Here is a 23,869-nt window from a genome sequence, read left to right on the forward strand (position 1 = left end):
CTTCTGACAATGAACAACTGGCAGCACTCTGTTAGCCTTTTTCCCCAGCTGTCACACTGCTGACTTTTGATAGTGTGCTGACTTTTAGAAATGATGCCAGGTGAAGAAGTGTGCTCAAGTGGACGCCGAGTCACTGAATGCTCCCATCAGGGGAAATCAACTGAGGGCAGACGGCTTGCAAAAAAAGCAAAGGCACAAGCGGCCGGGACCAACAAGCGGCAAATCCTTTCATTAATAAAATATGCTGATGGAAATGGAACATCCTGATTGGTCTCACACACACACACACACGCACACACACACACACACACACACACACACACGACATGCTCACACATTAGCAGTTTACATTTAGTTTATTCAAAATGCAATAATGATCATAATAGTAATAATAATAATAATAATAATAATAATAATAATAAATCATACAGTATTTGCAGTTTTTGGTAACTATTTTCTGTTGAGTAAACATGCATCCACGTGCAGAAACACATTTTCCCCCAAAAAGAGAAACATACAAAGTAAGATGCCCGAGGCTTCAATTATAAGTCTTTGCTGTGATCATATAGTGGTTGGGGGATATTGAGGGATATTGAGGGATATTGAAGCTGAGACTCCTTTGGTGACAGTTTCTGTTCCCCTCAACAAACTATTTTATGGAGTTCAGAAATCGTAAAAGTGGCAAATACTCAGAATTGTGTTATTTCCTGACGGCAACTTGAATTGTAATTGAAGATACAAATTCCTGTATGAAGATACAAATACTGTGTGAAGATACAAATAGTACCTGATTTTAGTGTTCCCCAACCATTGAGCCAATGCACTTAGATTTTACATTGGGAATACGGCACACCACCAAACAATTAAAAAAAAAACACAATAATATACTGTACATACTGAAAATCATCTCCATTTATTGACAACTGTTCTTACTCGGTTGCAAATCTGGGCCACAAAGCTGTTCTTCTGTTATATGAATGGCAACAGCTGGATACACTTTCTTCCATCTCGGGGAAGAGCATTCTGCCTGTCACTATATGTCACCGCTCAGGACCAATGAGCAAAAGATACATTTTATTGGTCAAACTCAAATAATTATAGCACCAATCCAGTCAAATCAATGTCCAATGTGGTGCAGCACTGTGGTTGCGAATTACTGCCGTACAGTACTTGCGAAACAGTTATTGCAAAGTTATACACACCAAAAAAAAAAAAAAAGCTAAGCTTATCTTCTGTAATGAATATTGTCTTCATAAACGCTTTTGCCAATTTTTTGGGGTTTTGTGCATGTGTTCAGAAGGACAAAGAAAAACTGTTTTGGTGTCGGGGGTGGAAAAAATAATAATAAATAAAGAAAAACAAATATTTATCGTTGTTATGTGACAAAGAGAATGATTTAAAATCGATGGAGAGGCTGATGTTCCTGTGTAGAGAAGGACTCGGTCAACATCACCGGGTTGTTTGCAGCAAGGGAGACCCTGAAGAACAGTTGAAATGTTCAATACCCTTTGCGCAGCAACAATGCACATGTGCGTGTGTGGGTGTGTGTTTTGGTGCGCGAGTGAGCGTGTGTGCATGTCTACCTTGAGCCTTGCCAAGGCACACCTCCTCACACTCCTCCAAGTGGACGAATCGGTTGTCGTTTCCTCCGCAGCCGCTGTAGATGAAGGGCCTGCATGCCTGGACATGGCTGTTAAAGTACCAGCGCAAAGTGAAGCGTGCGCAGGTGCCCTCCTCCATCGGCACGAGGCATGCTTCTGCCGGAGCTGCAGTGCAGCGTGGACATGAAAAAAGAAGGGGAGAGGGTGTTGTAAAAGAGGGAGACGAACATAAAACAAGCACGTCTAAAGGTAATAAAAACCCATTAAAAAAAGAAGTTGTAAAATGATGATTTTAATTTTCAGGGAAAGCTTCTAAAATCAATAAAAATCCATATATATATATACACACATATATATATTAAGTTTTATATTTTCCAAATTATTTTTTTTCTTGGTGTACTTGAGAATGAACTCAGGTTTTTATCATTTTCCTACCTGTAACAGATAGGAAAATGAAAATCTGACATACAGTCTGTCAAATAAAGGGTTCGCCGATTACCCCTAAAAATAAAGATTCCTTTGGCAGCAATGAACACCAGCTCAGTGATATGTGGCTTTCTATTCAGCCCGCATATTGCTGAGCGGGCATTAACTCCACCGTGAATCCCCTGCTGAAGGGAGAAAAGGTGCTTAAAAATGGCTAAATTAGCCCTTAAAAGTCCTTAAAAGGTCCATAAATAAAAAGCAAGTGGAAGAGTGGAAACCTTGTTCAAGGCACACTTCCAACACACAAATACAACTGTACGCACGGCAATTACTTCATAAAACTCTTTTCTATTCACGTTGCAGTTTTTATTTCTATCATGCAGTTTACAATTCCTTTAGTTTTTTTTTCAACAAAGTGACAATTTCTAACTAACACTTCCAAAGAAGTCAAGGTAACGAATGCCATTCATAAAAAAGAAGGAAATATGAAGATTGGCAGGCATCCTTTTGCAGCTACAGTGGAACAACTTGCATTCTTTGGGAAAGACTTTCAGCAAGATGTTGACTTTGTAGGAATGTTCAAATATATGGACTAAGAAGAGGGCTTGGCCCCTCATTTCTATGAATCTAAAAAGATGTTTGGCAGGGTCGAGTCCATGTTCTTCCGTTGGCTCACTCCAAATATGATTTATACAGTAATTTTCCTGCATTCAAAATGGCGTGATGGCCACCTCCTGCTAAGTTTTGGTATATTAACTGACGGATGTGTCAAGACTTTGTTCGTACCTTGAGTTTTGCTGGATCGAAAACAAGCTGAGATATGACTGAAAAGCTCTAACCGCAGCGTTATGATACCCCAAAACAGGTTGCGACCTTCCCTACCTTTGCCGTGGGCTCTTTTGGTGGACCTGATTGTTCTGGGCTTGGCCGGTTTGAGAGGTGGAACTTTGCCGCGTCTTTCTCCACCAACTTTCACGACATTGGGTGCCTTTTTGGCTTCAACTTTGACCGTTTTCAGTTGGTCAGACTCATCTGTGGAAACACAGGTTGAAGCGGGGATCAAGGAGCGAAGAACGGTGGCGTGTTGCTGGTCGATGGGAGAAAACGCCACAATTTTACAGCCATTTAAAAATTTCAATTCCATTCAAACAAGCCGTTACGTGTTTTTCCGAGGGGCCCTGGCAGACATGGATGGTTTTCGACAGCATATGAAACTTATGCTGGTGAAAACATGCTAAACTTTTGTCTAAACAAGCGATGTCAATTCAGTCACACTGCCACTGAGTGACTGTAATGTCTAATTTGAACTTTTTTTTTTTTTTTAAATGAGGACAAGTGCTGTAGATATTGGATGGACAAAGTCGTTTGGATATCCATGAATGTCTTTTCTCAAAACAAAACAAACTCCCATTTTGAAAGGGTGAAAGAAGAGAAGTTGCACTTTTTAGAATCAAAACAAAAATGACTTCAAAACTAGTTACATCTTTTTCATTTGGCATGGCGTTAGCTTCCTGGCAAGAATGACATCTTTTTTTTTAAATTCAGTGTTGCCTTTGGACATTCAACAATCTGCCGACTTATACCGTACTTTACTATCATTGCATGTCACTCAACCAGACTTTGACAGTTGAATATGAGAAGATGATAATTTGCTTGTAAAAGCCGATTCCACTGGCCCCCACCCCCACTACTTCTGACATGGAAGTTCTCCAGGCCAAGTCCAATACCATCAGTGAGATTGACAGCAGGAGGGAAATACAGCAGCTCATCTAAGGGGTCGTCGTAGTTCTCGACGGAGTAGATGTGCTCGTAGTCGGGGTCGTTGGTGTTCATCACCACGTGCAGCTCACGCCCTGAAAGACCAGCGGCAACATGCTACACGTCCAAATGTCGCAAAGTGACTGTCTGTCCACGCCTGGAAATAAATAGACGCTAATATTCACAAAGCATAAGTCCACAAAGGGAATTCTGAGTTTTCTTCAAAACACACCAATGAGTCGGTCCAACAGTGAGGGGCAGGCTCACGCACGGGACAAACAGACACAGAAGCCAACAGACCGTGTTGACGGACGGACGCACTCACCCTGCGCAGCCCTGTGAGCCGCGAGTTGCTCCGCTGCCACGGGCTGGGAGCGAGTGACGGGACCTGATGCCGAGAGAGATACACAGGACGCGGAGGACGAAAGGGGGGGAGGGGTGTCACCGAAAGGAGTGCAGACAGAGTGGAGAGTCAGCCAGGAAGCGTTTCCCACCCAGGAGGGCACAAAGAAAAGGACAGACACCCCCCCACACCCAGAAAAAGAACCCAAAGTCACCACAAAAGTCAATCGGCCGTTCCGACACGCGAAACAGACACAAAGGGTCATGCAACATTGTGAGGCGTCCATGTGACCATGACATGCAAGCGCTTTGCCGTGCATTGTGCAAGCTGTGTAAAACGTTCGTTGTTAATAAGGGGGGCACGCTGTCAGTCTGTGCGTGGCAATAACTAAATCAGAGTTGAAATGATTGATTTGGTCTCATTCTCAAGTCATAATGCATATTGATTAGCCATTTTGAAGCATACGTCTCTTTCCCTGCGAAGGAGTTGGCGAATTATACATATTGTCTGAATTAATTATGAATGCAAGTTATTTTTAACCACAAAAGGGTTTCATTCATTTTGTGGATGGCATTATGCCAGACAGTTAGACACAAATTAACAATGAAGTTACTCTTAAATTAATAGTTCTCTATGCTCGTCAATCAAAAACATCATGAAAAAAATTAGCTTATGTCTGTTTACTGGGACTGATTCGATATGAAGTCTTTCAGAAATACCATGTCCGCATCGCCTTATTTCAAAAGCAATTCATTCGATATATTGATTACATTTCGTCAACGTCGTTAGTCATTTTTGAAGTTTTTAGATTTCTGCATTTCAGGCACCCTGTTGAATGGAATTGCTTTTTGTAAAATAAAATGGCCACATAACGTCGATGATGGTTGATGAAAATTGGATCATCTAATTACAGTAGATGAGATTGGGGCTGCAACCCATCGGGATTTAACGCCCTTTTACTGACCTCAGTCTGATTTTTGTGTAATTTATTCGTAATACGTTTTAACCTAGGGATGGGCAACTGGCGGGCCACAACCACACATTGATTAAATGATAAAATCTTTTCTTTTTTTCTTTTTTTAACATAAATCCCTCAAAAATCTTCAAAGGGAAATAGGTGTCGAAAAACAAAAAAACCTAGAAAAAATAATGTGAAAAATCCAAACTATGAAAAGGTAAGAAAGAAAGAGGAACAAAAAAAAGTGCAGGTGCCGAACTGCGAATATGCTGTTGTCGACTGTAGTTTTAAGTTGTAATATTACTAATCACCACTAGATGTCTTAGTTGCCCTTACAATGGGTCTAATTAGGCCCTATATTACAACGTTGGCCTAAAATAGTTTTGTCGATTTGGAGTTATATACAGGACAAACATAATATTTTAGTTATATTATCATTTTGAGTATGTTTATTTGTGTGGGGGAAAAAAATAGATTTTGCACCTCATGTTGGTTTCTTGTTCAATAGTTTTGTGGCCTCCTTGAATGGTAATTTTTATGGAAGAGAGCCCTTTGCACTGGGGGGAAAAAAGTTTGCACTATGCGGTTATTTTGTTGTTGCTTCAAACCTTTTGTTGGTGGTTTAGGATATGAAATATATTAAGAGGAGGTCATTTGCTCGCATATTTTCTCCAAATTTTATTTTTGTCATACGTCTGGTGAGTAAATCTGTAGCCCGATGTGGCCCCTTCAAGTAACACTGATGAAAAATTCTGGCCGCTAAGTTGCCCATCGCTGTTCTTACCCTTCACCTGTGACCCTAATAAGGTCAACCAGTAGAAAATGGATGGATGCGTGTTGTACTTAAATTGATTTTGTCTCACATTGACAGTCGTTAGGAGTATTTGATATCCCGGAATGGGCCCAAACTGTTATTTCAAGAAAGCTTAAATACTGAACTAAAGCGGTATCCTTATTAAGCACTTTTTGGAGCAGTTCAGATGCACGCACATTACACTACACTGCGCGGCTGTTAATGCGGAGCCTGCCGCAGCGTACATCCAATATGTGCACGATGACACATGCTGAATCACAGCACGCGCATCTCCCCCTTCCTCTTGTGCTGCGGTCCGACGGCTCACTCACCTCCACATGCTGCGCAGCAGACAGATGGACAGGACAGACAACCAAAAGACGGCAAAACAAAAAATAAGGTCAGCTCAAAAAGATTTGTGACATTGCCGCCGTTCACTGAGACTTTTTCACAGAGCTGAGTTGTGACCGGTGAGTCATCTTAGCTGAAGTTCAATTTGGGGACGGCGCACCTATGAATTAGCAATGCAAACCGCATCCGAGACTTACCACAGTGCTGACTCATTTCCGTGCGTACGTACTCTCTGACCTCGGCCTCCTGAATCACAAATTGGAAGGGGAAACAATTAAACGGTGAAAAACAAGGCGTCACAACCATTTGCCGCGATGGCGTTCGCCGTGCCAGTCTCTTCGGAATGAGCCGCGGGCTCAAATACTGACCGTCATGCCTGGCTCTCCTCTCTCTCCTTTGGCTCCATCTGGGCCCATCTCCCCCTACAACATGGACAGGTATTAGGACGTGCACAACCCGCAGAGTGGCCTGCAGCGCAATAATTCATTAGACGCTCAACTCGATGCAAAGTCAGAGTGAAAGGTTAATTCAGCATAAACCCTCTTCAGAATTTGAAACAGTGCTGATATAATAATATGTCATTGACTATAAACCGGCTTAGAGGCACACAAATGCAGCAGGCGCAAATGAATCCGACAGCAGAGATTGGTTGACCCGGCCTCTTGGATTTGGATTTTAGATTCCAAAGTCATAATTGAGGAAAACCGTAAAGAGACAAAAAGGAGAAGGCACAAACCGACTCTCCGCGTTCCCCTGGGATGCCGGGAACCCCACGTGGACCCACTACGGCGGGACCGGCAGGCCCTCTTTCTCCCTAACACAAAAAAAAATAGATAAAAAACGATTGACACGACGGAGCAGATAGTTCTTCAAGTCAGGCCTCCAGGCAGATGGCTCATTATCCAGAAACAGGAGCTGTGCCATCCATAAATACATTAAATTTACATCATATGCTCAATCATCCTGATATCGGTCTGTACATGACACAATTACCCATGTATTGTACCCGTACAATAAACGATTACACTTAAAAGCACTCTCGAGGTTTAGTGAGCTCAATCAATTTTCTACATGCTCAACTTTCAGGGTCACCTAAAATAAAATAAAAAAAACTAAAAAAAACCCACCTCACATCTCACTGTGAAAGTAAGTGCAATGATAAAAGAGATATTGCTCTCCTGTCAAGAGCTTTTTTTATTTTTATTTATGAGCTTGACGATGAAGGAGACAAGCGGGTCAAAGTCAGTGCTCATCAAACCGTCAATCATGGCACGAGCGACAACACGCGCAACTCACTCCAGGCGGTGGATGTGTGCCACAACAAAAGCACAAACAAAACACACGACTTTGTTATGATTACTTTGTTTTGAAACTAGCACACTCCTATACAGGCAACAATTTTTTTTTTCCTTCCCGGATGATGTCCTCTTATATGCTTCCAGATCTCACTCTACGCTTACACGCATCTCAGTATAATCAACTGGTGACTCATCACCTTCTGTCCTTGGAGCCCTTCGGGGCCTTTAGCACCAGCCGTTCCCTGGGGGCCTGTCAGTCCAGGTGCCCCGTCCGCTCCTCTGGGCCCGGGAGGGCCAGGGACACCAGGCGGGCCCTGCAACGGTTTTACAGGTCCACTTCATCATGTATTTCTTGTCATTAGATGAACAAAACTTTGAGGTGGACGCTCTCCCTCACCCTTTCGCCTTTGTCGCCCTGAGTCCCTTTGGGACCTTCGACCCCGTCAAAGCCGCGGTCCCCCTGCAAAGACAATTGTGGTGTTATCGAACATTTCTTAAAACCCTTCCATACTTATATCAGATCCGTGAACGCGCCTTGGGCCCGACGAGTCCCTCTTTTCCTGGGATTCCCGGGGCTCCGGAGGGGCCCACATCACCCTGAAAACAAAATCACATTTAGGATGCCGCAATCAGTGACAATAAAACCTGAGAGAGCTGCTTTGCCAGTCGCCATACCTGATCACCTTTTCTTCCTGGCAGGCCCGGTCGCCCATGGAAGCCATTATCCCCCTGATTACAAGCACACACGCACGCACACACGCACACACACACACTTCTATTGGTGCAATGTAGATCATTTCATAAAAGAGAAAGTGGACGTAATGTGTGTTTACATGAAAAGACACATTCTGGGTGGAAAAAAGAGGCAGAGAGGAACATTTGCTGCCCCTTTTTATGACAGGAAATGTTCACATTTCTCATTGAAATGTCCCTTTTGGCATCTGTATTGACATAAATTTACCATAAAGTTGTAAATGATTTTTAACCAGTGTCACAAACATTTTTTTAAATACCTTTGACTGAATGAGATTTTTTTTTAATGACCTTGACTCTTTTGTCACTTTAACAAGTTTGCTTCTTAACTTTAAACCATGATGAACTTCAAACCAACTAAATTATAGACTCTCAACACCTGATAGTTTAAAAATAATGGGCGACTCAGAGGAGTAGAGGTCTACGGCAACTATCGCTCATGAATTTCAATAGCTCGTGTTTATAGATCCATACAGTAAGTTAACTTCATAACAATCATAAGATTGTACAATGTTAACATTGTGCATTTATTTTGTGCAAGTTTTCCTATAAGTAACACCATAATGACCTTTTTGCACTTTTGTATAATTTATGTGACTTTCAGTCAAGGGCTTCATCAATCATGATTCCTTAGTTCCGGTTCCTTTTACCCTTTGAATGTTCATTCCATCTGTTTTTCGGTGATACATCATTTTTCACTCTCCTATTTACATTGAGCCAATTTGTAAGGTTTATTTTCCCCATCTCATAATTTATCACGTATAGTTCAGTGAGTAATTCAGCTCTCATCAGTTATACCTATTTAATGTATGAAGAGAGAACAGGGAATATTGCTCGTTTTTTTAAAAATAATTATGATGCTGCTCATCCTTCACCTTCTCTCCTTTGGGCCCATCGTTTCCGCAAAGCCCCTTGGATCCTCGGTCGCCCTGGAAACACCAAAGTTCATCATAGTGAGAGACACGTGGAGAGGCTTTTAAGCAACAAAGGGAATAAAAATGCACCTCGGCCGTCCATCCGCAGGCCATCAGTCCTTTCAACGGCCAACTAGACCGTATTCACACACACGCGCACACACATATACATGGGCCTATGTAGCAAGTCCCACAAAGCAAATTGACACGACAATTGTAGATGATAATGGATATTGAGAGGACACTTACAGATAAAAGTGGCAAAACAGTCGCAAAAGAGCAGCAACAGACCCACAAATAGAGACAATTTGCAGCGAATCCCCTGACAATGGCATCCAGTTATTATATAAGATTATACTTTAATGTATAATAATAATGTAAATGTTTGAGCTTCTTATACTTTCCTGAAAATACCACTGATTTGGGGAAGTTTCTTGTACTTCATCGTAATTAATTCATCAGAAGTAACTTGCGAGGCTCTAATTTGGGGGTAAATTCTCTGCGGTGAATGGCATATCTCCGGAGAGTGGGCAGGTTGGAGCCAATGTTGTTAATTTGTCAGATAAGCACAGGCCAATGGACTAGCAAGAGGGAGGGCTGCGCTGTTGAGGGGCTGGTCACAGCCGACTTCAGTCAGGGCCAATCGAAGCGGCTCCTTTCAGTTCCTTTCAATGAGTGAATGCGGCGCACTGTTAGCGCACCAAAGTCTTGGCATTGCTGTAGCACATCTGCTCCGTGAAGTGGGCATTTGGAGACTGCGCCGCCATCATCACTGATCATTGGTGATCTCCCCGCCTCCAACCCGATAGATTGATTGAGAGGGTTTGATGACCGCTGTTCACATATTTATGAATGAAATACATTTTGATAGGCTTTCCGTCCCTGCGCCAACCATTTGAACGTGGTCTGAACAGGCATAAGGTTTAGATCAACTTTCCGGATCCAATTTGTCACTCCGTTGGGCGCACTTCCAAGACACTACTCCTGTTGTGCTGGTCTACTCAGCTTGGCGGAGACCAGTCTGCCTAAAAATAACCTGAACTGAACCAGGAAAAAACTGGAGGACCATCCAACAAGCCCATACAAGGAAGAGTGATGGGTGAGAGATTTAACGTTGGCGAGGAAGCTCAGAGCCCCATGATACACCGTATTCAGAGCATGTAAACTGCTGGGGGGCACAGAGAGCTGGTGTTTTGTCAAAGGGGAAGGGACCCGCCTTCCCCTTTGACAAAGCAAGTTGGCAAAACAAAACAAAACAAGTCGGTGCCTTGCCAACTTGGACGTAGACAGTAAATCACTTTTTGTGCTCACCGTGGGACCTTCTGGTTTACAGCTGAGAGACTTGACGTATTTTGTTATTATTCAAGAGGAAAATAAGAAAAAGGATTCCCTGGAGCAGCACTGAATACAAACAACATTTAATTAATTCCTTCTTAGTCTATTCTGGGCCCAAACACCTTGTGGGGAACTTTGTGATTGCGTTTGGTAAAATGTATATTCATCATCTTCAGTCTGATCAATTTCATGCTGTTATGCCGTTATTAATGGCATCATCCACCCCTGACAGATATTTTACGCTTGGAACCGCATGCCATAAACTCAGTGAAAGTACCTTGATTCCTCTCATTCCAACGATACCGATCTCTCCTTTGTCGCCCTTGCGCCCGAGCAGCCCGTCTTTGCCGGCCAACCCCTGCAAGAAGTAACAACGGGCACACTCTTCCATTGTTCTGCTCGCTTTACAGAGCCCGAGACACAACAGTGACAAGGCAGAATTGGAAATCTACTTGCACGTAAGGAAACGTACCGCTTCACCAGGCACGCCGGGCGGTCCTGCTTCTCCCTGCAGAGGAAAATTACAGTAATTAGAGCAAGGAGATGATGATCTGTACCAGGAACTATCAGGCTGCGCTATTAATTCCACCCGCAGTTCCATTATAACGATCATCCGTGCAGAGCGCCGGTACTTGCCTTCTGTCCACCAGGACCGCGAGCACCAGGGAATCCAGTGGATCCTCTTTCCCCAGGCTCTCCCCTCAGTCCCTGATCAGCAGCGCGTTGATGGAGAGTCAGATGACGAAGATTAAATGCAATGTGGGACACTTTGATTCAGGTTTTATTGCCGAGGCGTAGAGGGGTGTTCATCGAGTTGATCAAAAGTTCCAATTATAATGTTGTGTTGCTTGCTTGCAAGTAGAGCGCGCAATAGAAAAAATGAATCACAGAAAGAGAATAACTTTGGAATCAACACTGGAAAAGAGCCGCGAGAAGAATACAAATCTTTTTTATATTTGCCCCTAACTAAAATCTCCTGACGTCTTTCACTGAGAGTTACCTTTGACACCCATCTACATTTTATTACTTTGTCCGTAACCATTACATCCATTTGGGAATAATCATTGAACCTAATTATCCTCACCCCACCTAACGCCTTTCAAAACATCCAAATGAATGAGAATTCTTATCGGTCAAGATTAACCGATGCAACTGCGTTTCATGCCTCACAATAACGTACACGCCGGATTTCTTTCCCACACCACCCTTGAATATTAGAGTGGGGAATATTTTGACTGATGTCCACACTTCAAGTTTAGTTCCGAATGGGATGATCTGATACAGACAAAAATATCTGGCGGTTTTATTGCACTTTGTTGACGAGCTCACCTGCTCCCCGGGCGGTCCCTCTTGACCTTTGGCTCCTTTTTCTCCTTGCACACCTTTGGGCCCTCTGTCACCCTAAAATAGACAGACGGGGAGATCATTTTATAGAGTTGAACTGAACAATAGGAAATTATTTTGGTCAGTCATGTGATTCACTGACTTGTTCTCCTCCGCTGCCCTTTTCTCCAGGAGGTCCCCCAATCAGCATGGTGTCCCCCTATTGACGTACGATAATGCAGTTAACATCAGACGAGCAGCCAAATCATCAAGATGTTGCTAAATAATTGCAGTGTTTCACAAGTGAACCCCCTCCACCCCCCCGCAACATTAGCATTAAGTATTCAGAGATAGAGCGACGGGCAAACCACTGCATTGGCCGCTTATTAGACATTAACATGCACACACCTTCTCTCCTTTGTCCCCTTGCAGGCCAGCGTCTCCCTGAAAGCAAACAACAATAACAACAAAAACATTTCATCCTGTCACGTCGAGGGGATTTAATTCACATGAGCAGAATGCTTATGGGGTGATGCTCGCACGGTGACATGAACAAATGGGAAAAGGGGTCGACTGTCATTAGTATTCACCTTCTCTCCCCGAACACCGCGCACCCCTGGTGGACCCTGATGGATGGGGATGCAGACGCACACGCACACACAAACAATTATTCACAGCTTCACAATGAAAAGCATCATTTTGATTTTTCTGCTGCTTATAAATGATTACTGATTCGAAATGATTGTGATATACGGCATTTTTTGAAAGCAAAATACATAAAAGCTTTTTCATAGCAAGAAGTCTGCCCTGTTTGCGGTACTGATGATCAATAACACCAATTTGCTTCCCGATCCAATCCGGTGTAAAATTCAAGCTCATATCAGCGATACTGAACTGATAGCGGTACTTTTTCCGCTGACGTGGCTGGTAAAAAGGAGTTGGCAAATGAATCATAACTTGACAGGGAATTCCTGAAATCCGACTAATTTGTTTATTTTAAACTAGGAAGTATAACAAGGTGGCAGAGAGACACTTGCTGTTTTCTAATACTGAATGACTCCAATTGCGAATATTGAAATGATCAAACGCATGCTACGATGATTTGTCAATGCCAACATTTGAAAAAGTCAAATCACTTACTGGCTTTTGTTCACTATGTCAGAAGATAGGCTCATGCAGCGAAAGTATTTGTTGAAACACTTCTTTATTTATTACTTATATCATACCATATTATTATTATTATTATTAATCAACTAAAAACACATTACGGCCTACCCAGAAAAACACATGCGCGCATACACACACTCACACAGACACACACATACCCCTTTGCTCACACAACATATGTACTGTATGCTCACTCAAAGGAATGCAACTGAAGTGCTGTTTTGCTGTCGGCAATTTGCAGTAAAGAAACACCGGAGACTGGATGCAACCAAATAAATAAAAGTATCTGGAAATATAATGAGAATAAGAAGAATAACTCAAAGTGCGCACCTAACTCACGCAGACGTAGTGACATTCACGTCTACTTGTAAAGTGATAGGAAGCACTGGAGGGGCTGCTCTGTCTGGATTCGCAACGTTGCACTATTTCATCATGCGTGATGTTTTCCCCGATGCTTGTTCGCAAGGAAACTCAACCGTTTTTTTCTTGAGCACTAACTCAAATTTCCATTGCAATTGGACCAGCGCCCTTTCAACCCCGCAGGTTTCCTTGTACTTTCATCCTGTATTAGAGCTACCACTAAAGTCATGGCAGGAATTCTCATTATTGTCAAAAAGAGAAACAATTGATGTACTCACTGCAGGCCCCCTCTCGCCATCCAAACCCGGGCGTCCCTCTTCCCCCTAAAAAATAGCCAAATAAATAAATACACAGCCACATCAGTGCAGTGAGGTAGTTCTATGTTATTCTATTTGGATAGCTGAGGTACTTTGGATAGCTTACTCTGGTTCCTGGGTCTCCCCTCTCGCCTCTTGGACCCGTCAAACCAAGTCCAGTTTCACCCTGATAAAATAAATGACATGCGTGTTCTTAAAAAAAAAAATCTCACTCGTATATTATAGAGTTACAACAGTGTGTTGGATCATTGTTACCTTGTCTCCTTTGAGCCCGTTTATACCAGCGGAACCCTGGAAAACATTTTTTCAGCTGAGCTTTTCTTTTTTTTTTTTAGTTAAACTGAGTTAACTTAAAATGGGATCTGAACTCACAGCTTGCCCAGGAGGCCCAACAGGACCAGGAGGTCCAGCATTTCCCACCCGTCCCGGAAATCCTTGGAGACCCTTGAAATGACAACTTGCTATTTCACAGCAATACCAAAGATATTTACAAAGTAAAAAAAAAATAAATTAAAATTAAAATAAAACTCCACTTACCCTCTCTCCGGATTGCCCAGGTGGTCCGGGATCACCATTTTCTCCTCTCAGCCCAGGAAGCCCTCGATCGCCGGACTTCCCCTGCAGCCCTGGAGGACCCACTGGACCAGGAAGACCTGGATCTCCCTTGTAGTTAACAGACCATATCAGTGTTGTGAGTTGCTACTTAAACCGAAAGATTGGTGTTTATAGCGCCAATAATGTTAGATGTGTTTACTCACCTTTAAACCTTGTGGTCCAGCGTTACCTGCAGGCCCTAACATTCCGATGCCCCTTTCTCCCTGCAGCACAAATATATTACTACTTCCACTGGGATGATATGGAAATTTGAAGGAAAAATAAGTAAATAAACAACACACCTTATCTCCTTTTGGCCCAGGAGGACCTTGTTTCCCCTGAGGGACAAGCAAAGTAAAATATGTGAACGTGAATACCAACATCAAGTCTTTAGGAAAATAAATTAGAAAAAAAGTTGCAAATACTATAAATAAAATAGCAATATAATTTTTTTTGTTTATCTTGGAATAATATTTAGCATAACAAATCCTGCTGTAATGGCAAGACAGGGGTACCCTTTTTGTAGTGTAATGTAATGACTTGAAATTCAAGTTTAAATTGTTCCAAGGGAAGGAAAAACTTTTTATACTTAATAAAAAGAAAGAGTAATGACATAACTACATTGAATGCAAAAAAAATGTATTTTTGTAATATTGGCCAATTTTTTTTAAATCAATAGACAATGTGATGCTTCTTCTGGCATCTACGACTTGGCCACATGGGGGCAGTAAAATAGACATATGGATATACATCGACATGTCAGTAAACCGCAGCAATAATAGTCATTCTTCACAGAGGATAAATAATATATGCTTATGATCGCTGTTATAGTATTGGTCTACATGTGTTGCTCTAAAGTTTGTGTTTAAATATATGTTGCTTGAAAGAATATGACACCACCAACGCCGATGCTATTTGTTAGCCCCTCACTGGTGTTTCCCATGTATGTATTAGCATGAAGCTAGCAGACTTTAAGGTAAAGTAAGTAACGTGGTCAATATGTAAATCAGTTTGTTTTATGTTTAGTTTGACAGCAAACTTCAACTTACTGAAGAAAAGTTCACATTTTGCCAAAGTGTTGCTCATTGGGAAGTGAGATGAGTTCAGCGCCACCACACATCAAGTGACATTGAAAAACTCATAAGCCGGGTTACTCGTATGAGAAAGAAAAAACAAACACGTGTGGGCAACGAGAAGGAAAAAGGATACTCACATTTTCTCCCGGCTGACCTGCTTCACCAACCTCACCCTAATAATAATAATAATATATGGCAGTGAACAATGTCAATTATAACATACCCTGCATGTGATGTCACTCACCCGTTCGCCTCTGATGCCAGCGACTCCTCGGTCTCCCCGGCCACCCTGAGTGACACAAGTGACCAGTTTAGAAAAGGATACTTGTTCAGAGTGTCTACAGTCTCTGGCAAGGATGAGGTGCTCACACTCACCTTTTCACCAGGTAGACCTCGCTCTCCTGGCATTCCTGGCAGCGTTTGCCCCGGGAGACCCTGAATTGCAAGAAAGAGTTACATTGAGGCAAGAATCTTAATGTTGACCAAATCAATAGACAATTCTAAGTTTCAATAACAGTGAAGGCAGACGTTGCTCACCTTCTCTCCTTTGACACCAGGGAGTCCTGCTGTAGCCTGGTAGAGAGAGAAAAAAAAAAGTTAAATAATATGGTAATAATTACCTTAGAAGCACAGTGCGGTACTTTTTTTTAATGAATAAAAGCTTTTTCAATATAGCTGTGGGAGATTATTTGAACATTCCTTTCTTCTTATTCTACTCCACAGGAGTTAATTGTTGCAGCCATTCCAGTTTGTGTATGTGTGTGTGTGTGTGTGTGTGTGTGCGTTTTAATACAATTATTCAGTTTTACATGTTCATTGTTGGAAGGCTTTGATGCCTCAATTCCAAGAATCAATCTGCCATTGCTATTTTATGATTATGGGAATTTCAAGTTTGGCTAATATCATGGTAGAGCTTTTTCACATGAAAAAAAAAAAAGTTGCAAAACCCAAGGGTGGACCATGATCCTCCCAGCTCTGTGCTCTCGGAATATTATCTGCGGTGTGTTTGGGGGACTGAAGTGGAGGTCCACGGCGGTGAAATGGGTGTCGCAGGTAATTTATCAAACTGTTGAACTGCCTGACAGCGTTCCGGTGGCTCTGTCCAAGGTGCTGAGCCTGAGGCGCTCATCTGTGAGGAGGCCACTCAACACACTCGTCACGGGTCACGTCGGCAGCACAAACAAGACGAAAGACTGATACCACATTAAACTGGAATAGAAATTACCGCCTGACAATTCACATTCACTCGCCGGCAACTTAATAAGGTACTCGTGCGGCGAATGACATCTAATAGAAGGGATTTATTGACACTGTACAGATTCGTTTCACAATATTCATTTTTGTGATTGGGGTTTGATGTGTCTCGAGCATTTGGGAATAGATAATTTGCCAAATTTGACACCTCTCGGTATAATGGTGAGCCTGTGTTTCCAATCCTGTGGCTGGTGAGTGTTTAGCATTGAAGCTAGGGCACAGGTGTCAAACTCAAGGACCCCGGGGACAGATCCAACCCAGGGCATCATTTTATGTGGACCACTAAAGACAATAAAGAGTGCCTATTGCATGCTCATCTCACAAAATTACCAACACCAGTCTCAACCGCCTGTGTTAAAAAAATAGCAACCAGCACAGAGTACCACAAAGGGGTACTCAAAAGAAAGGGGTGCCGAAATGTGATAAGGAAAACACCGTTGCCTTTACAACTTGTGACAATGGAAACGCAAAACAATTCCATCGCCTACTGATTTGCATCGTATTCACGGGTAGAAATGGATGCGCGACAAACGTTTTAGCAACCAACCAACCAATTTCATACTGAAGGCTCGCAGTTGTCAATCAACATCAATTGTATGCCTCTGCATGCATGGCAATGTTGGCCAGAGTGTGCTCTCAAAATGGCTTGTGTGTTTGGGTGTGTGTGTGTTTGTGTGTGTGTGTGTGTGTGTGCACGGCAATGCTGCAGGCAGGCTCTGATGTTTTTGATGGCTTGTGGCTCAGGCAGAGGGGAATCAATTGCTCCAGCCTTAGAGAAAATGATGACTATGTAGTACTTTGGTATGAGTCATTTTACAAACAGACGTATGCAGCTAACGCACTTCCTGGTGGAAAAATGCCAGGGGCGTGGTTCTGATTTCAGGTTGATGCATTTTATAAATACAAGAATGCATAAGCATATTCCTGTCCAATATTCCTGTTTTGGTTAACGACCAACAGGTGTGCAGCTGCAGGGAAAAGCCCCACAGTACCACCTGTTGGTCACAAACCGAAACATGACAATTCCGTCTATCAATGTTTCTTACCTCGACTGTCATCCTAACTCTGCTCGAGTTGAATTTTGAGGTCCAATGACAGAATTAGAACAAGTCCCGGCCAACCCTCCCCCCCAAATAAAAAATATGTCAGCAGCCATTTAAATGCAGAATGTCAAAAACTGAGCCAGGCCACCATTCTCTAGAGTCAGCTTTCAATTTCAGAGGCGTAACAGTGTGAAAAATTGTGGCCGAGTGAAGGTGGTGTGTAATGTGCTTTGCAGGTTAAATGAATACCGAAGCGTCAAACAACAGCAGGCCAGGTGGGAGCCAGAGATTTACATGTTATTTGTCAGAACAAAGACATTCCGAGTCACCAGATGTGTTGTTTGTGTGTCATCCAAGCTCGGAATTGTGTTTTGGCAACACAATGCAAGGCAGCTTGAGACACTGGCCAACTTTCCATAGGCCAGCTCGAAATTCTCATTAGTGGCAGGGCAAATTGTCCAGGGAGTGATGCATGGCTAAAGCTGAACTGCACATTCATGGCTCATCTGTTTGTATTTGGATGCAGCAAGTAAATGAAGCACAAACAAAGCAGCTGAATGCACAATACAGTACACTGGTGGGAATTGTTTGGGCTCTGAAGCTACGGAATAATTAAACAGTTTAATTTGTCATATGCAAACACTACAGCCTGCTGAGATGAAAGCGGATATTCTGCTGAGTGTCCGTTCAAAAGGTTTATTTCTCATTCGTAACCAGTTCCCTGTTGGAGGGCAGCAGGAGCTCGGACAAGTATGGACCACATTGTGCTCGGCTCTGGGCGGGAGAAAAACACGGCCGTTTATAGAGGTAACACATCACTGGGACAGTAATTTGATTGTGGTCACAGTGCTCGGGTGTAATTTCATTTTGGCAGCATGTGACTTTGGCTCACTAAGCAGTGTGAAGTAATAAACGGCCATAGGTGCTACAAAGTAATGATAACTATATACAGGACCTCTATTACGACCAAATTCTAACAACAATTCAACTATTTACCGGTACTTGAAAACTTTAAAAAAATAAATACTGGTTGGACCACATAAAAGCTGAAACAAATTATTTGAAACATATTACAACCTAACCAAAATAAAAATGTGTTTTTTTATTTTTATGTAAGCTTTGTACACTTTTGGCAAACAGATGATCTTTTGAATCCAAAAAACATCTGAGAAGTAGACTTACAGATTTCAGTGGAGAATAAGTAATACAATAAGAAAAAAGACAAAGTCAAGTCCCGCACGTATTAAAATAATGATGTGTCTGTCCGACTGAAGTCAAACTGTCATGCGCATCAATATGCAATACATTAATACACAGAATGAGGCCCTGTGCTCTGAACGCGGATCATTTGAAAACCTAATGTCAAGGCCAGTACTTTGTGCACAGCACAGCATAGCGCAGCACAGTGAACTGTTGGGCTCTGGGCCAACTTTAGAACTTTAACAAAACATAGAAGGTTGACTCATCACCATCATCATCAACATCAATTGGACAAACAGCAGCAGCAGCCAGGCCAATGGCCCCCTGAAGGAAGGCCATGAAGTGCTGTGCATCAAATCAAAACGATCTCCGCAGGATCCTAATAATAGCACCGCAGAGGTGCCATTTTGTGACTTCGGGCGGTAAATCATCATGCCGCTTGGATCTTGCCCAATATAACCGAGCCGCAAAAACTACTGCAACATATTCTCACCTTCCCCGGAGGACCGCTGTCTCCCTGCTCCCCCTTGAAGCCTGGCTGACCTGGAGGGCCAACGATGCCCTGTGAGGATTAGAAATAGTTAAGTGAGTAAAAGTTACAGAAATGACACGAGCACACAGGCACAGTGCCACACATGAACACACACACATGCACACACACAAACCTGCTTCCCTGGCAATCCAGGCAATCCATCTTTCCCAGGCACTCCATCTCTTCCAGGTATACCAGGCTTCCCTGCTTCACCCTATGAAGTGCCAAATGTTTATTTTATTTTTTGCTCGATAACTCTCTGTATCATTTCTACAGCGGTCATTGTTTAGTCTGACAGCACTAATGGTACCCTTACATTATGTAAAGGCTCTCTGTATTTATATGTCATGTCCGAAAATGTTTGTCATTGCAATACGACTGTGAGACAAATTCTTTGTTTGTTTTTTTACATATCCAATAAAGAAGATTCTGATTCAGTCATTTGGAAATGTTACATTTACAAGTAGTAAAAAAAAATAAGAATAATAATTCTGATTTCATTACAGGAACCGACGGGAACAAAAAAAACAAACTAAAAATTGATAGGCACTTAGGCTCTAATCTCGTGTCATGGTCATTTCGCAGATGAGCGTGAGCGAGCAGATCTATGAAAGGGAGGACTGCGCCACAGTGGGAGTAGTCAGAGCTGGCTTTAGTCATGGCTAATCAAAGCAGCTGGTTGTCCCTTAGAGTCCCAACACAGCGAAAGCACAGCCGCACTATGAAGTGGTCCCTTGGAGAACCACCCAATTTGTTCATGGGCGCTACCGCCCAAAACACCCACTAGCTGTGCTGTCCAATAAGATGATTCAAAATCCAATAACTCAGAGGGTTTGATGCCTGCTGTTTATGAATGAAATACCCTGCCTTGGAGGAGCTGTCCACCATGGGCCATTTTAAGGCATCTTCTGAGCAGGTGTGAGATATCGATCGATTTACCGTCGCCAAATTGTTATCTCCAAGATGACAGTCCACCCAGTTTGATGGTGACCGGTCTGCAAAATTGGCCAACACGGGCAGCGACCTTTGCACCGATATGAAAATCAACATGTGCTACCATGGCACAGAGAGTGCTTTGTTTCTTGGTTTGAGAGAGAGAGAATATTCATGAAGTCAAATGTGGTTTGATTTTGGTTTGCAGAACAAAGTACATTTTATTTTATGAACCAACTTCTTTATTTTGTTTCGTAGCAGTCCGACATTGTAAGTAAGTATTATTATTGCAAATGTCAGTGAGGACTCTATTAGCAAACATAATTCTCGCTGCGAGATTAACTGGGAAATTAAACCAAACAAGCTGCAAGACTATTCCTGGCTGTTATGTGTAATTAATTACAGAGTTAAAAACCGTACATGAGTTCATCACTAAATACCACAATGCAGTCGCAGTATGCTCAAGGCTGCGTACTTACCACCTGCCCCGATAAGCCTGGAGGCCCCTGTGGACCCTGCGGGAGGAAATAAATACAGCAGAATGACAAAATACACCAACACATGAGACTTTCGGAGGATTTCATAAGGAAACATTGAGCATTTTGCTTAGAGTGACAAGGTCGCTGTTAGGAAACACTTACCACAGCTCCTGGAGGACCCGGGTTTCCTGGCAGGCCAGTGCTGCCTTGGGCACCGGGAGGACCCTGCAAAGAAGCTGATAAACTCACTGGAGCTCTCAATTGTTATGTGGATGCTCCTGGAATACTGAAATAAAATCCGCCAATAAAAAAACCACTAGATGTCCTACCTGAACCCCTACGCCTGGTTCGCCTTGACTACCCTGTGGAACACATTTCACATCATTTTATGACTTCACTCAGTGGGAAATAATGGAGATAACATTTTAGAGCACAAATATTCTTTGCCATGCAGCCGAGTATTTGAAAACGGAGGGATCTCACCTTCACACCCGGTGGACCGGGAAGTCCATTTGGACCTAAGGAGCCCTGAAAGGAAGATCAATTGGAAAGACATGAAAAGTTGGTTTGCAAAGGCTGAACCAGGGCAAGTGTGTTCTTCCCGATTGTTGAACAACTTGCAACATTCATCCGAAAAGCTGCTACAGCTGTAATTATTTTTCTAAATTGTGCGTATGAGTGGAGTTTTCTCTCTTTTGGTATTCTTACAGATAAAATTGACAAAAATTCCGTTAAAACGACCTCAGACCAGCTTTCAGCTGTTTCGATGTGTACTTACAGCCACCACGATGCAGGTGCACCAGGGACCGGTAAATGAAAAGGCCCTTGGTCCGCTGCAATGCACAGCATGGTGCAGCACAGTTTGCCAAATTCCCTAAAGACACGAAGCTTGTACCGGTACAAAAATTAAGATGTGTCAGTTTTAACGCTGTCTACGAAAACAGAGTCCTGTATTTTGACGTTGGTCGTTGCTTATTTGAATACCCGTGTGTGCGCGCGTATGTGTGTGTTGGACTTACAGTTAACCCCCTGATGCCAGGCTCTCCTGGATTTCCCTAAGAATGAAATACAAATAAAGAACACATTATTGTATGACTATTACAAAATACAAAAAAAAAAAAAAGATGAACAATAACTGACTCACTAAAATGGGTAATCAAATTAGAACAGAGCTATATATGTTAAAAGAATCTGGAAAATGACTTGGTAAAATAAGTACCGTATTTTACGGACTATAAGTCACAGTTTTTTTCCTAGTTTGGCCGAGGGTGCGACTAATACTCTGGAGCGACTTATGTGAGGAAATTATAAACACGTGATTTTGTCATTTGACATGCTATTTTCAAAGTCATGAACCACAAGAGGGCACTCTAGGCCTGTGTTGATAAATCGACGAGTCTGACGTGAGCGACGTAGAAGAGGAAGCGGCGTATCGTTGACCTACCGAGTTGGGGGAGTTGTTTAAAAGTGACACTGAGGATGAAGATTTCATTGGATTTAGTGATTTGGAGTGGAACTGATAGTTTGGTAAACTTTGGCGTAACAACTCTTAATATGTTACATCGTTACCAACATTACCAGGCATGTCAGTCATGTAACGTGTACTCTATACCGTACACCAGGTGTCACCAACATTTTTGAGGGTGAGAGCAACTTCATGTGTACCGATTGTGTGAAGGGCTACCAAATTGATACACGTCTGAAATAACATATTTGTCCAAAATACCTTCAATAATATGAGGATGTGTTATTTTTAATACTTGATGATTTAAATTGTCAGACTTTGATCGTGTTTCGAAATGTCTCACAGTACTGCCAATGTTTGCATTTTTAAATCATAATTTCTACTAGCAAATCACAATGTCCAGGCACTGGCGGGCTACTGAAGTGGTCTTCACGGGCTACCTGGTGCCCGCGGGCACCATGTTGGTGACCACTGCCGTACACTTATTCAGCCTGTTGTTCTCTATTTTATTTTTATTTTAAATTGCCTTCGAAGATGACATGTATGTTTTTGGTGTTGGATTTTATTTTTTAAAAAATCCCCCAAAAATGCGACTTATACTCCAGGGCGACTTATATATGTTTTTTTCCTTCTTAATTATGCATTTTTGGCTGGTGCGATTTACAATCCGGAGCGACGTATAATCCGAAAAATACGGTAATTCACTTCCATGAGTGAAAAAAAAAATCTCATAACTTAAAGTCATTCAAATATCTGACTTAAAACAGGCGGGTCAGCATAGAGGAGGAAGAATGTCAACAAACAAACAAACACTTTGAGATAAGCTTTGCAGTATTGCAAGATGGGAAAAGCCAAGAGCAAGCTCAGCATGCCCAATTGGCAGAGCTAAGCAACAACAACAAGACATATTTGGACTGCGCCCAAATGGAAGCAACATCCCCCAAACACAGAAAGCAATACTCCATCATGGAGATAAGCTTAGCAAAGTCTGAATGTGAGCTGACGATGATTGTCATCTCGTTAAGTTTGTGATGCTTTACATATTTAAAAACACACACACAAAATCAGTCAAACTTCAAAATAAGTGAGTTGGACACCAATGCCTTGGGGACAAGTGCGGTCGACATTAATATTTCAAGAAGAACCTGTCACTTTCGGAGCTCCTTCCAATACAAATGGAAAGATTAAAGAGGTGAAATCTGTCTGCGAGGAACATGATGTGCACGGCTCAATAATAACCGTGTCTAGATTGCCCAGGGAGGCTACAAAGTCACATTTCATAGATGGAAAATCTTGCAACTCATTTGCACCCAATCATGCAAGTGCTAAAACTGCGGAATTGAGAGTAAGGAATTAAAGGGGGAAAAAAAGAGCTCAACTAGAGCGGCTGCTGAAAACTGAGTGCAAATCCTGACTGACTAAAAATCCTTGGAAGCTTGAATATTGGCATCATGTCTACATCACATCTATATGGATTAAAATATAGACAGCAAGGTCAAAAATAAATCTTATCGTATGTAACATTGGGTTTTGTGTGTGTGTGTTTTAGTTTTATATATATGGAGTACTTGTCGAGTGCAAGATAAAGAAAAAAGT

The 23,869-nt window shown here is 42.3% G+C and overlaps 2 protein-coding genes across 5 annotated transcripts in view; both read right to left on the reverse strand.

Moving 5' to 3' along the window:
- Window positions 1-897: 897 nt before the first annotated feature.
- si:dkey-117n7.5 (uncharacterized protein LOC559444 homolog) lies at window positions 898-5,151 on the reverse strand. 3 transcript variants are annotated; one of them, XM_052077350.1, is made up of 5 exons: window positions 4,111-5,151; window positions 3,755-3,880; window positions 2,910-3,059; window positions 1,584-1,766; window positions 898-1,478 (listed from the first exon to the last, which is right to left on the reverse strand). In XM_052077350.1, the coding sequence occupies exons 1-5, from the start codon at window positions 4,445-4,447 to the stop codon at window positions 1,450-1,452; spliced, it is 825 nt and encodes a 274-aa protein (XP_051933310.1). In that variant the 5' UTR covers window positions 4,448-5,151; the 3' UTR covers window positions 898-1,449. The 3 variants fall into 3 exon arrangements, with proteins under 3 accessions (XP_051933310.1, XP_051933312.1, XP_051933311.1); XM_052077352.1 differs by lacking the exon at window positions 4,111-5,151 and adding an exon at window positions 3,941-4,094 and having other exon boundaries at window positions 3,755-3,902; XM_052077351.1 differs by lacking the exon at window positions 3,755-3,880.
- A 168-nt stretch (window positions 5,152-5,319) lies between these two features.
- Window positions 5,320-23,869, reverse strand: part of col7a1 (collagen, type VII, alpha 1) — a 54,251-nt gene continuing 35,701 nt past the window's right edge. For both annotated transcript variants that reach the window (XM_052077349.1, XM_052077348.1), the window contains exons 81-114: window positions 21,828-21,863; window positions 21,292-21,336; window positions 21,138-21,170; window positions 20,971-21,033; window positions 20,809-20,844; window positions 19,530-19,610; window positions 19,358-19,426; window positions 15,905-15,940; window positions 15,743-15,802; window positions 15,612-15,656; window positions 15,505-15,540; window positions 14,594-14,629; window positions 14,456-14,515; window positions 14,235-14,360; window positions 14,070-14,141; window positions 13,953-13,988; window positions 13,804-13,863; window positions 13,659-13,703; window positions 12,444-12,479; window positions 12,262-12,297; window positions 12,017-12,073; window positions 11,860-11,931; window positions 11,167-11,238; window positions 11,003-11,038; window positions 10,808-10,888; window positions 9,157-9,210; window positions 8,204-8,257; window positions 8,063-8,125; window positions 7,926-7,988; window positions 7,726-7,842; window positions 6,967-7,044; window positions 6,599-6,652; window positions 6,428-6,476; window positions 5,320-6,220 (exon numbers count right to left, since the gene is read on the reverse strand). In XM_052077349.1, coding sequence (XP_051933309.1) covers window positions 6,204-6,220; window positions 6,428-6,476; window positions 6,599-6,652; window positions 6,967-7,044; window positions 7,726-7,842; window positions 7,926-7,988; window positions 8,063-8,125; window positions 8,204-8,257; window positions 9,157-9,210; window positions 10,808-10,888; window positions 11,003-11,038; window positions 11,167-11,238; window positions 11,860-11,931; window positions 12,017-12,073; window positions 12,262-12,297; window positions 12,444-12,479; window positions 13,659-13,703; window positions 13,804-13,863; window positions 13,953-13,988; window positions 14,070-14,141; window positions 14,235-14,360; window positions 14,456-14,515; window positions 14,594-14,629; window positions 15,505-15,540; window positions 15,612-15,656; window positions 15,743-15,802; window positions 15,905-15,940; window positions 19,358-19,426; window positions 19,530-19,610; window positions 20,809-20,844; window positions 20,971-21,033; window positions 21,138-21,170; window positions 21,292-21,336; window positions 21,828-21,863 — 1,914 coding nt within the window. In that variant the 3' untranslated portion in view covers window positions 5,320-6,203. The remainder of the gene's footprint in view (window positions 6,221-6,427; window positions 6,477-6,598; window positions 6,653-6,966; window positions 7,045-7,725; window positions 7,843-7,925; window positions 7,989-8,062; window positions 8,126-8,203; window positions 8,258-9,156; window positions 9,211-10,807; window positions 10,889-11,002; window positions 11,039-11,166; window positions 11,239-11,859; window positions 11,932-12,016; window positions 12,074-12,261; window positions 12,298-12,443; window positions 12,480-13,658; window positions 13,704-13,803; window positions 13,864-13,952; window positions 13,989-14,069; window positions 14,142-14,234; window positions 14,361-14,455; window positions 14,516-14,593; window positions 14,630-15,504; window positions 15,541-15,611; window positions 15,657-15,742; window positions 15,803-15,904; window positions 15,941-19,357; window positions 19,427-19,529; window positions 19,611-20,808; window positions 20,845-20,970; window positions 21,034-21,137; window positions 21,171-21,291; window positions 21,337-21,827; window positions 21,864-23,869) is intronic.

Source organism: Hippocampus zosterae, chromosome 9 (genome assembly GCF_025434085.1).
Source record: "Hippocampus zosterae strain Florida chromosome 9, ASM2543408v3, whole genome shotgun sequence".
NCBI classification, from domain to species: Eukaryota; Metazoa; Chordata; class Actinopteri; order Syngnathiformes; family Syngnathidae; genus Hippocampus; species Hippocampus zosterae.